This window comes from Daktulosphaira vitifoliae, unplaced genomic scaffold, assembly GCF_025091365.1.
Source record: "Daktulosphaira vitifoliae isolate Bord-2020 unplaced genomic scaffold, ASM2509136v1 Scaffold_4, whole genome shotgun sequence".
Lineage (NCBI taxonomy): Eukaryota > Metazoa > Arthropoda > Insecta > Hemiptera > Phylloxeridae > Daktulosphaira > Daktulosphaira vitifoliae.
The window spans coordinates 41,786,301-41,799,454 of NW_026099575.1; the positions used below are offsets into that span (position 1 = coordinate 41,786,301).

The 13,154-nt window shown below is 32.1% G+C and overlaps 3 protein-coding genes across 3 annotated transcripts in view; 1 reads left to right on the top strand and 2 right to left on the bottom strand.

Annotated features, from left to right (window-relative positions):
• Window positions 1-5,007: 5,007 nt before the first annotated feature.
• On the top strand, window positions 5,008-5,973 carry LOC126905073 (uncharacterized). The gene has a single exon (XM_050684466.1). It carries the CDS (start codon window positions 5,008-5,010, stop codon window positions 5,971-5,973), a length of 966 nt encoding a protein of 321 aa, XP_050540423.1.
• An 882-nt stretch (window positions 5,974-6,855) lies between these two features.
• On the bottom strand, window positions 6,856-7,678 carry LOC126905666 (uncharacterized). Its single transcript, XM_050685602.1, has 2 exons — window positions 7,384-7,678; window positions 6,856-7,281 (listed from the first exon to the last, which is right to left on the bottom strand). Exons 1-2 carry the CDS (start codon window positions 7,631-7,633, stop codon window positions 7,148-7,150), a joined length of 384 nt encoding a protein of 127 aa, XP_050541559.1. The 5' UTR covers window positions 7,634-7,678; the 3' UTR covers window positions 6,856-7,147.
• A 2,543-nt stretch (window positions 7,679-10,221) lies between these two features.
• Window positions 10,222-13,154, bottom strand: part of LOC126905664 (uncharacterized) — a 32,145-nt gene continuing 29,212 nt past the window's right edge. Inside the window, exons 5-6 of the mRNA XM_050685600.1 lie at window positions 12,501-12,712; window positions 10,222-10,404 (exon numbers count right to left, since the gene is read on the bottom strand). Coding sequence (XP_050541557.1) covers window positions 10,366-10,404; window positions 12,501-12,712 — 251 coding nt within the window. The 3' untranslated portion in view covers window positions 10,222-10,365. The remainder of the gene's footprint in view (window positions 10,405-12,500; window positions 12,713-13,154) is intronic.

Below are 13,154 nucleotides of genomic sequence, written 5' to 3' on the forward strand. Positions count from 1 at the left end.
GATATTAATAAGGAACCAGCAGATCAAGTAGCTTTTGGAATAAAACACCAATTTTTTTAAAATTAAACACTATCTAAAGATTTGCATCGAAGCGTTTATTTTTGATAGTGATTTTAATCACTGTCAGATATCATTTACTTGATCCAACTATGCCACGTCACCACTGTGCCGCGACCCCCCTGTGCTGGGTTTTTTATTCTACAATACCTGACAAGGGGAGTACACCGATTACAACTTTTTTTTGTGTATCCAACTGATTTTTTTTAAACCATTCCATTTAACCAAATAGTTATCATTTTTACGACGTAAAATTTTTTCTATCAGAAACGTATTTGGAAAATTTGTTTTTTTCAACTCCTCCCGGTAGAACGTTCCGTTAATTTGCGTACCGTCTTCATCTTTCAGCACATATACAACGGGCACTGTTTGTTTTATTTTATCTATGAAAAATATTTCATTAGACCAATTCTGTGTATATCCTTTGACGAAAGCGGCTTTATTTTTACTTATACGTACTGCGTCACCAATATTTAATATTTTTCGTGTAATGTTAGAATAATTCGGTAAACGATAAAACCGTACGCTATCGGGTTGTTTGGATGCTTGCGCTGGTGTTTGACGAATTGCCGAATGAATAGCATTGTTATAATCATTTGTTATTTTTTGTAATATACTCAACCATTGATAAGATCTCGAAGCTGTAAATTTTTTCCACATGCGTTCTTTAAGCGTACGGTTAAAACGTTCGATTACGGATGCCTTCACTGCAGAATATGTAGGGAAATGATGAACACCTCTCTTTATTAGAAAAGTTTTTATCTCTTTATTGAAAAATTCTAAACCTCTGTCTGTCGTTAAATACAATGGACATCTATTACAATTACTTATTATTGATTTAAACGCTGCTGTTACTGCTCTACCAGTTTTACTTTTTAATGGTACACACCATGCGTATTTTGTATACACGNTTACACACCATGCGTATTTTGTAAACACGTCTATTACAGTGAGAATAAAAGGATAGGTTTTATTCTTGCGAGAATACTTTTTCATATCGACGAGATCCACTTGCCACGTGTTGTCTTTGGTATAAGGTGTCACGATGCGTCTGGGAAATTTCTTTTTAGCTTGCGCATGTAACTCCTCTGCTATTTGGTCACCAACGGTTTTCATTCTATCACTCCGTTTTCTCTAAGTTNTTATCACTCCATTTTCTCTAAGTTCTTCTTCCAGGGATATTATTTCGTTATACACACCCATATTACCTGCACGCTTTGACGTGTGTAGAATAGATAGTCGCTGCACTAATTCGTTTATATCGTCCCAGTATATGTATTCTTTTCGTTTATTTGTTACAGATAAAAACGGTAGTCCGCCACCAAGCTTTTCGTTTTCGCTTGGTTGCCGTCCGTTAAATAACTGTTTTATTTTGTTTTTATATTTATATCCTTGATTCGTTTTCAATTTTCCGTTAATGTTTCTGTGTACTCTAGTGTGCATGAGACAGTTTTTATACGTTAACATATCATCAGATGTAATTAAATCGACTTTGGGTATCTTTTTAAATAACAATTCGTGTAATCCTTTCGTCAGTGGTACTTGTTTTAGAGCACCAACTTTTATGTTACCCATATGTTCATCGATAATTACCATTTTATCACCCATTTTAAAGTCTCTGTCATCCGTAACGGTTACACCGTAGACCGCATCAAATTTTGATTATTGTTGTTGTAACGGTTTAGACAGCACGATTGTTTGATTTTTACCAATATCATCGTATTCCTCACCATCGTATTACTCAGCATCATTCGATGTACGATTTTTAAATAAGTTTTTTGTTTGTTGTGCAATTTCTTCCAGAGGTTCAACGATAGGTTTCGCATGCTCGCGTATAAACTCTCTAGTTTGGTCCACACCACGTTTAAGTTCCAGTAATTTTTTTCTAATACTTTTTTTAGCTTTTATAATACTTGATGTTATATTCTCCTCCGACTCCGACATTTTGTATTAATAACCAAGTGTCTAAAAATCAGCTCTTTTTATATAAATATCAAAACCTTTGCGATACCTCCCCTCGTTTAAAGGAAAATCTTTCGCTATCAACAAAAATTCAAATCTTCCAGAGTTCCAGCATTTAGCACACATTTCTTTAAATTCTATAAAACTCATATCTGACGAACAATGATCATCGTATATGTGTTTTAAATTAGTTTCGTCTTGTTTGTATAAAATAATCATATTCGTATTGTCTCTGATGAGTTGTTTTGGGATACGAGAATACGTCTGCGATAAATAAAATATATCGATACCGTTGTGTCGACCTCTACAAAAATATGATTCTATGTTTTTTTGTTTTTCACATACGACATCGTCAAATATAAATATAGAATTAAAAGTTGCTGTTTCCGGTGGTATTACTTGATCGTTATCGGTGTAAACGTTTATATATACCCCTTCTACGTCATTGATAATATTCTCTAAAATTTTATACTTGCGTTGATCCGGAGTTTTTGTATAGAGGTATATGTTTTCAAATTTTAAGCCGTTTTCTTCCGTCAGTAAATTAAACATTACGTTTGTTTTACCACAATTGGATGGCCCGCAAATTATACAACGTATATTATCGGGTAGCAAGGGTCCGTGTTTCATTCGTTTCGATTCAGATTTATTCAAATCGATGTTGGAAACAGGTAACTTACACGTTTGTACTTCGAAAAACATCACGTATAAAAGACTGATACAAAACATCCACTGTTTTAAACGTGACGCGGTCGCACTGCACTTCCGGCTTTACCGCTGGATGGCGACTGCGACACAGCTACCTCTCCTCGTCCGACAGGTCGCGTGACGCCGAGTGACCGCGGGTGAGAAGAACCGGTCCAGGCCGCCGGCTACTAATAAGACTCACTTACCATTCATATTATCATTTTTGGACTATTGTTACTTCCTTTTGGAATTGATATTGTTTTTTAAATTTTTATGTATAATAAGTTAAAATATATTATAAAGTAAAAGTTAAATACGGTGTAGTTATCCATTCTTCAATATTAAACTATCACCTGATCACAACAAACGATGGTTCGACATCGACGATCAAACAATAATAAACGCGGTTACGGTTTAGTTAATTCTCTTATAAATAATCTCCCTGTAGAAGTTCATTGGCCAACGTATCAATACCTAGGACCCGGTACGCGATTGGAAAAACGATTGGCTCGTGGCGATCCCGGAAAAAATCCGTTGGATTCAGCAGCTCGTGATCACGATATAGCATACAGCAAATATAAGGATATTAAAAATCGACATAAAGCCGATTACATTTTACAAAACCGAGCTTGGGAACGTGTTAAGGCAAAAGACAGTACGTTCGGAGAAAAAGTAGCGGCATACGCAACTACCAATATAATGAAAGCGAAACGTAAACTCGGAATGGGAATAAATTTCAACTCGATTGTCAGTTCGAGTCGAAAAGCGATGCGTAAAATGAAGAGTAAAAGTGCAAAGAAAGCTTGTATCATTGCACTTGCAGCGGCAAAAAAAACATTTAAAGACTCGGCTCGAAAACCTACTACTCCTCGCACTATAAAAATACCAAAATTTGGTGGAGCGTTACCCTTGATTCCTATTTTCGCAGGTCTTTCTGCTCTCGGATCGTTAGTCGGTGGTGCTGCAAATATAATCAAAGCGGTGAATAATGTAAGAAAAAATAAAAATGTAAAAAGCTCAGTTAAAATCGGTGGGGGTATGCTTTCAAAAAGAGGATCAGCTTTATATTTGAAACCATTTCAAAAAAACTAATTCATATGCTACCCAGTGATCATCCACTAAACAGCAATGATATTATAAAATAAGCGAGATTATTCAAACTGTTTCATTTTCGTAATGTCTTTTCACAAGATAAGTTACCTAAAACACCAAGAAAGTTTGAATGTGCTGTAGTAAATTTGGATGATGATACGGATAAAGGAACGCACTGGGTAGCATATTATAAAAAAAATAAAACTGTATTTTATTTTGATTCGTTTGGTAATTTACCACCGCCTTTAGAATTACGCAACTATTTAAAAGATTGTCGTATAAAATTTAATTACACTCGTCTACAAGAGTTCGATACGTTTGTGTGTGGACAATTGTGTTTGAAATTTTTACTGGAACAATGCAACGGTCGTTAACGTTATCTTTTCAAGATAACCAGTCTAGAATGATCAGCACTTTTTTTCCACCTATTGAACTAGATGGAACTGCAGAATTAGCACTTTTGAGTTTACAAGCATGCAACTCTAAACCAAACGTTAGTGGAAAAAATAATTATTTTCGTGTTTTAACCGATGCAGACAATCTCGGAAATTCAATGACCATTAATGGATCGTTTATTGATTTATCAATACCGATAGGATCTTACGAACTAGATGATATAGGTAAATATCTCTCGGACGAATTGAAAAAACATAATATTATTTTCAAGTTAAAATCCAATGTGAATACATTGAAATCAGAAATGTTTTGCGATAAAACAATAGATTTCACAGCAAATAATAGCATAGGAGAGTTATTGGGATTCAATAAACGAATGTTTGAAGGTGGTATAGTGCACGAGTCGGATCAAATGGTTAACATTATCCCCTTATCATGTATAAGAATAGAGTGTGATATTGTACATGGCGCATTTGTGAACGGACGCGAGACGTGTTCGATTCACGAGTTTTATCCTTTGGTGTCTCCTGGCTATAAAATTGTAGAATCACCTAATAATCTAATATATTATCCCGTATTGACTAATCAAATAGATAACGTAAAAATTGAAATTAAAGATCAGAACGGTGAACTTGTCGATTTCAGAGGTGAAAGTGTATCAGTTCGTGTTCATATATGTTATGGGAATACAATATAACGTTAAAAGAAAATGTTTTCTCGACATTGACAACAGTTATGTTTCAAAACTTCCAGGGTTAACAAGAGAAAGCTTAAATACTCTCTTGAACCTTGGTTACACGCTCGCAAAACATTATGGAAGACATTCTGAACATACACGAAAAGCCGTACTTCGAAGAAAGTATAACAAAATTTGAGTATCATTCGTATCAACCATTTTCTAGTAATGCGCTGTCGAATAACGATGAAATACGGATTGTGATACAACATCAAGATTTGTATACTCTTCCCAGTGAATCGCTGCTATACATCGAAGGCGAAATAGAGAAAAGTATGGAAGTAGGTGAGAGTGTGTCATTTGTAAAATTAATTAACAACGGTATTATGTTTCTGCTTGATGAAATTCGTTACGAATTAAACTCAGTTGAACTTGATAAAGTAAGAAACCCTGGTATAACAACATGTATGAAAGGTTATGCCTCTTTTCAAACGGCAAACCTTTACCGATATCAAAACGCTGGATGGAATGAAAGTGGTGACAGTAAGTCGAAATTTGAAGTTTGTATACCTCTCAAATTAATCATTGGGTTTGCGGAAGATCATCGTAAAATTATAATCAATTCTCGGCAAGAACTTATATTGCATAGATCCAGCGTGGATATTAACGCATTAAAATGTGAGCGAGCGAATGATAAAATAAAAATCGCAAAAATAATGTGGAGAATGCCACACATAAACGTAGAAGATAGTGTTAGATTGAAACTTTTGAAGACGTTAGATTCTCGTAAACCACTTTACATCGCTTTTAGAAGTTGGGAGTTATTTGAATATCCATTTTTACCACAAACAACAAAACATTCGTGGGCCCTAAAGACATCTACACATACTGAAAAACCTAGATATGTGATTATAGCGTTTCAAACTAAACGTAAAAACAATATATCTGCAGATATGAGCCGATTCGACCACTGTTCTCTATCATCACTCAAAGTTTTTTTAAATTCAGAATCTTATCCATATGACAGTTTAAATATTGATCTTGACAATGATAAATATTCAGCGTTATATCAAATGTATTCAACATTTCATGATAGCTTCTAAAATATTGAAAATGGTGATCCTATTTTAACTAAAGAAGATACCGCTCCTTTGGTTGTCATTGATTGCTTGAAACAGAATGAAAAAATTAAAAGTGCTCCTGTAGACGTTCGAATTGAATTCGAAACCAAGATTCCTATACCAAACGATACGTCAGCATATTGTCTTATATTACATGATAAAATTTTCGAGTACAACGCAATGACTAGTGAAGTACACAAGGTAGTTTAATCTATGTTATTTCAAATCAACGCATTTACAATGGTAATTGTTATATTATAATTTGTGAACATTTACAATTGTAATCATTATATTATTTTTAAATTTTTTAAATAAATAATTATCATTGTAAACAATTTTTTTTATTTTTGTTTTTCAATTTNTGCCACCTGGGCTGTTCTAAAAATAAAGATCCCAAGTATAAATGGGAATTAGAACTTTGCCGTACGGCTGAAAATAGGGGCAAATATTAATCAACAAAAATTTTTAATGAATTTAAAATCGCTAAAGGAAAAATATGTTTTTTGGTGATATAAAATAAACTTACCCAGACCAATGAATACAAATGCAGCTATGCTCTGTATAAATAAAGTTAATTACCATTTATAACAGTAAGACAATATCTGTCTTACGGGCGGCTTCATTTACCGAACGAGAGATCAGTTCGGTAATTTGGAGTCGCCATCCCACCTCCGGCGACGGACTAACCACCCGTCCCGGAGTATAAATGGTTAAGAAACCTCCTCCTTTGGGGAGGCCGCTGTGGCCCTTAATGGGCTAATAAAAGCGCGTAAAAAAAAAAAAAAATAAAATATCTGTAGTTTTCATTACAGCAATGCACCAACTAATATAAAAGAAAAAGGAAGGCAAAAAATGAAAGCAACTATAAGTCCTCAAATAATGATATGAATAATGTATTTTAAACCGAAACTTGAACAAAGTTTTTATTGGATTAATACAAAAAAACAACAATTAATTCAAATGAAAACCAATGTAACTTAAACTAAAAACTGTATAATACTACTACAGGAACACATTACATTTTTAATAAAAAACAAAAAAGACCGACCGAACAACACGGTACTAAACTGATAAGGCGTCGTAACAGTTGATAGCGCACAAGCACTACCACCTGATTACACCCAATCAGTGCAGCTATCATACTCGGCGCGAACAATCATTGTAAACAATTTTTTTTATTTTTGTTTTTCAATTTTTTTTCATACTTTTCCATCGCCTTGAGAGTTATTAAATCTACTTCTAATGCTCTTTTTTCATCGTAAAAATCATTGTTCCAACACGCAACGTTTCCTAAATTTTTAATTATTATAATTACAAACATTATTTATTATTATTATTATTATATTTTTTGAAATATATCTTTATTACAATGCTCAAATGATTTTTACTTACGTTTTATTTCTTCGTTATCATCATCATCATCTATAGATTTTACAGTATGATCCAATGTGTCTTGAGCAATTAACTCCATCAGACTATCTTCCATGTTTGAATTTTCTGACGGTTGTGAATCTAAGTGAGAATTCACCAAAGAATTTACATTATCCTCCCATGTTACTTGAGTAATTAACTCCATAAAATTCTCCTCCATACATGAATTTTTCCACGGATGTGAGCCAGAGAGTATATAATTATTCTCCATCGATTCAACAAACGAATCAACATATGATTCATGACCAAATAGTTTCTAAAAACCCTTTCACGTAAATTTTTGTTTTTAACATTATGTGTTTNTTTTCAAAAACCCTTTCCCGTAAATTTTTGTTTTTAACATTATGTGTTTTAAATAAAATAATTAACATATCCATCGCCCACGGTGGATGTTGAGCACAATCGATTATGTAATATTTATCGGATGATTCTATTTCGACTTGAACGGAATAATCTTCCATGAACCAGACATCAGGGAATAATTCTTCAGTCTATTAAAAATATATTAATTCTATTATATTTATATAAATAAAAATATTTTAAGTTTTTACCAAATCTTGTGAAAATTCTTCAATATTTATACTGCTTAAATTATTAAAACATTTTTCTTCGATACCCGACAGTGAATCGGTTTTCTTGTTTAATATTTTTTGAACCTGTGTTGACATGATGTGGGTTTCAATTCCAAATAATGACTAACACCCTACAGTCTCTTTACACTCACAGTAAAATTCAAAGTGATGATTTAGCTTTTCTTATGATACTGTGATTGGTTTAAATTTGTTGACGTTTAAAAGAAAAAAACATCTAGAGAGAATTCCGTGAAGTCTAACGGATATTTTTGAATTTTTATTACGTTTCGATTTATCCCCAATTTATTTAATACTTGGGTGCATGAACAGTTCCATCCACCTCAATAACAACAACCATAATTTTAGCAACTTATGTTTTATATGTAGTATTTAACCCATGTGAGTACAACATTTTTAACATGATTATTATAAGTTTTTAAATAATAATCAAACCGCGATTAGACGTACAAATATTTATTTTTTTTTAATTAAAAATGAGTTATAATACGTTATATTATTCATCTTTTTACAATAATTTTAGTAATATTGTCGTTTTCTATTATTAAACAGTTGATTCGAAAAACCCGTTACAACTTTGAATATCATCAAAATCATCGTAAATATTCTCGAAGTGATTTTCCAAAAGATCTGGTTCGTTATCGTTGTTTCTAAAAATTTTTAATTTAATTTAGTTTTATACAATAAACAAACCAAGTAAAGTATTTACCTAATATTTTCATTTGTCATTTGCATAATATCCTGATTGGTTTGATGTTTGAAATCCACTATGAATTGTTCTCAAATACGTTTAATAATACATTTATAATCGAAAGTAACGATTTCTTTGTACAATGCGGTCGATGTTTTTGACATAACTGATATATCCGTATTTTTGACGATGGAGTACATTAAATTTTCGGGTAATAGTAAAAACTTGTTTATTACTAAATCCTTTATTTTTTCAGAAACTTCTTTACTCTGCATACACAATAATTTACAAGTTTCCAATTTCTCTTTTGCTACCTCCAGAAGACATGATTTCATTTCTTTCAGAACAATTAGATTTTCTTCCGTCAATGATACACGTCCCATTCTATGTTCTTCAATACCTTTACCCGAAACGACAGATAATTTTTCGAGAAACATTTAGATTTTACAATGTTGAAATTTGTGTTTAGATAAATTTTTGATTTACATGAATCATCCATGAACGATATCATTTCATCGATTAAATTTAAAANCTTAAAGATGTCCATCTATAAATACATAGTCTGTGTTATTATTATTACCACTGGTGAGTAACGATCGTTAATCCATGTGCAACCGATGTGTATGAATTTTCTATCTATAAAACTCAAATTGAATACAGATGTTCCCATCATAACAAAATCGGGTTGAGATGGATACCGTGTGGATAATTTAACATTTTTTAAACCTGTTGTTGTTATTCTGTTATAGCCTTAGAGTGCATATTTATATTATTTGTTGAGCCAAAAGGGCTAAATTTATATTGTCAAGTCATTTATTAAATTATTATTATCAATTGTTGTAAAAAGGTTTAAATTATTTATTTATTTAGTTTAATAGCACACACTTACATAATTACACACTAACACATCTGTCACTATATAGATCACTGGTTGCTGCGCAAGTGACCCCTCCCATCACCAGTGATTCTATTTACATACACTACACTACGAAGTCTGATCTGTATTAGTGCAATTAGCCGGTTCGGGTACGCACTATAATATTTAGTGCCCCTGACCCTAACAATCATCAGACTGTGCCGGAAAACGTTAGTTCGACGTCAGTAGCTCCGGGCTAAAGACGAGTAGAATTGTCACATCAACATCTCCCTCTATGCTAATTAATATGTATTACGAATTAAATAAATAGAAATAAAACGTGTGTAATATAAGTGGTAAGAACATAGTAATAAATGTTCTTACAATTTGTATTTATGAATAATATATCGAATATTTGATAGAAAAAAACAAATACCCTGATTTGACACAAAATATAAGTTCTTAATTTTATTTTTTTCTACAGTCTTTTAAACCTATTGAATATTTGTATAAGACTTACTTTCTGAGTTAAATAGAATAATTTAACGATTAAACAAAAATCAAATTAGAATAAATATTTTCCAAAAATATTCTAATCAAGAATCTTGTTTAATCAACTTTTAGCGGAAATTGTTAAGTTTAAATAAGCAAATAATTTTAATATTTATTTTTATTATGAAAAATTTTGCTCATATAGAAATTTTTATTGTAACAGTATTTGTGTAATAACAAACTATATGTTTTATATTAACATTATTAATATATTTTCAAATTAATAAAGTGATTTATTTGAATTTTTATAAATTTTAGCAACAATTTTTGCAACAATTTGTCGACTGAACATCCTGAAAGTTAAAAGGATCAATATTAAACATGATTTAATTATAAAAAGTGTATGTTTATTTAAAATTAAACGATGAAAATGTTCAGTCCGATATTTAGTTCAACCCGTATTTACTAGAGATTATAAATGGGCCAATAAGGGTATTTATATAGTCTTTGTAAATTATCTTATAATTTATCACTCATTAAAAAAAAATTAGAACTTGTGACTATATTAAAAATTCTAGAATGAATAATGAGGACAGTATGAACTCGTCCACTCTATTCAATAACTTCAATAACAAGGGGAAAGGGAAAGCGTAGACATTTGATGGAGAGGGTAATGTGTGGAGTATAGGGTAAACTAAAACTCCATGTTAACTGATAACGTCAACTGATAAATGTACGCATTGCATTAAATAGTACATGTTAAGTAGCCGCTGACGTCAGCACACGTGTTCTTGACTATTCCTTTAACATATTTACTTAATGTTAACGCTACAGGGTTCTCCTCCCCCATCATCATGTCCTAAAGAGGGAGGGGTATTAAAACTTATCATAAACTAACCTGAAATGGGTGGGGTAGGGATGAAACCCAACGTAAACTAATTTGCCTAACGTCCAGATTCTTAGGTAATCCTATTTCCAACATCAATAGTATAAATAATTTCTATGAATTTTATCGTCGGCTACAAGACGCATAAGTAAGCATAATCTCTACATCAAGGTATCAATACCGATTACTGATCACTGAGGTATGCATTATATGATAAAAAGTTATTTTTTTATTATTTTACTATATAACCGGTTAAACGCTTATTATCCTGTCACATACATGGTTCATAGACGTTAACGCACATTTGTATTTTTGAAAACTAAAAATTTATTATTTTAATATTTTACACTCGCAAATGAAAAATCATGAAACAGCAATCATCTTCTATACAAAGTACGTAGATTTTTACAATAGTTAACATTTTAATATACTTTTGGATCACTTAAATTTTAAAATAAATCCAATACCGAACAGTATTGGATCAATTTTTACTCTACTTTTTTTTATTATTCCAATAGATAATTTTTTTTTTTTATTAAAGATACCTCGTTTACATCTGCTTCGTTACTTTGGGTGGCGTAGTAGCTCTATTAACAGCGCGGATAGATAAAAAAGATTATGTATGCAATTGACGGATACCCGTGATTTCACTGAAATTGATTCCGCGTTGTAGTGGGGGGCCGGTTGGTTTTATCTGAAGATTATCGAAAATTTCGCGAGCTATTGAGATTTTCTACATGCCGTTAAACCCACCCAGCTGGTAACTAAACCCATGGAAAATGTCGGTAACCGTCCGATCAAGTACAATCTCAAATTGGAGGTCTCAAACTATATACCGTGATCGGGAGTACCTCCCGAGTACCGTACTTTTAAGATACGCGCTAGAGCATTGCTATCAGATACGGATATCGGGTGTGCAGTTTATGAAGATTTTGAGGCTATGCTCGCCGAGGAATACGCGTACTCGGGGAAGGGTAGCGGCTCTACTTTATATCGCATATCGACGGCCTTATGCTGAACGCATTCAAGTATATACCCTTCGACGGCTCATCATATATTCCTGTCCCACCAGAAATCAAAGAGAAGCAATCACCAATCCACAGAATATCGACCAGTATTGTTTCAAGTGGTCCATTTTGGCGAGGCACGTCGAGGATGACCGCAAATATCGCGTTGATCGAAAATATTTTCACGAGGAACACAAGTATGATTTCACGGGGTTGATGTTCCCACACATGTGTCCCAAATTAAAATATTTGGACGACGAGACCCTATCGTGTTTGTCAACGTATATGGCTTGGAACGAGACGACGTTAAGATAAAGTGGTTGATGTGTCTGCTAAGAGTCTTCGAACAAGAACAACAGAATCATTTTAACCTGTTGTTACACCCTCCATCACGAGACCAAGCATTCCCCTCTCCCTTTCACATTCATACCATCGGACGACTAAAGGGCGAAGTGCAGGGCCCAGAATTCTCTATTTTTTCCTATTCTTATAATATGGATTCATACGAATTTAAAATGTTGTTTTATTAAATAATAATTGTTTTAACTTTATTTACCTCAAGAGGACGTAGATCTTTGTAAAATTGCCGAAGACATTTATTAATAACTATTTTTAATTTTTTTTCTTTTTTTTTCTTGAATATATCTAATGTTTTAATGAGGTTAAAATACTCTTCAGAGCATCCATCAAAATTCCATTCATTATTATCAATAATATCTTTAAAACTATCTAATATATTATGTATATCTTCAGGAATTTTATTATAGTCTAAAATTCACAAAATAATAAAATATAACTTAACTATATACAGGGTGGCCCACCACTCACTGACAACTTAAATAACTTTTGATCCAGTTAATATTTTTAGCTGATTTTTTTTTTTAAATAATAGTTATACGTTAGGTCTATAGCTATATCTCAATAATTAATTTTTTTACATTTTATTAAAAATATTAATTATTTTTAAATTTTAAATAAAATGTAAAAAAAAAATCTAAGATAGCTATTTTGTAGAGTAGAATTAAAAAAAATTTTAGTAAAAAAATATCTTATTAATATTGAGTAGTAAATATTCTGTAGCGTTTTGAAGTTTGTGAAAATTTGAATTTTTATGTATTATTTTACGGTATTAAACATTGAAATACGTATTGAGAAAAGGACAGAAGAAAACGCTATCTTTTCATGATTACTGTGTATACATATGATGATA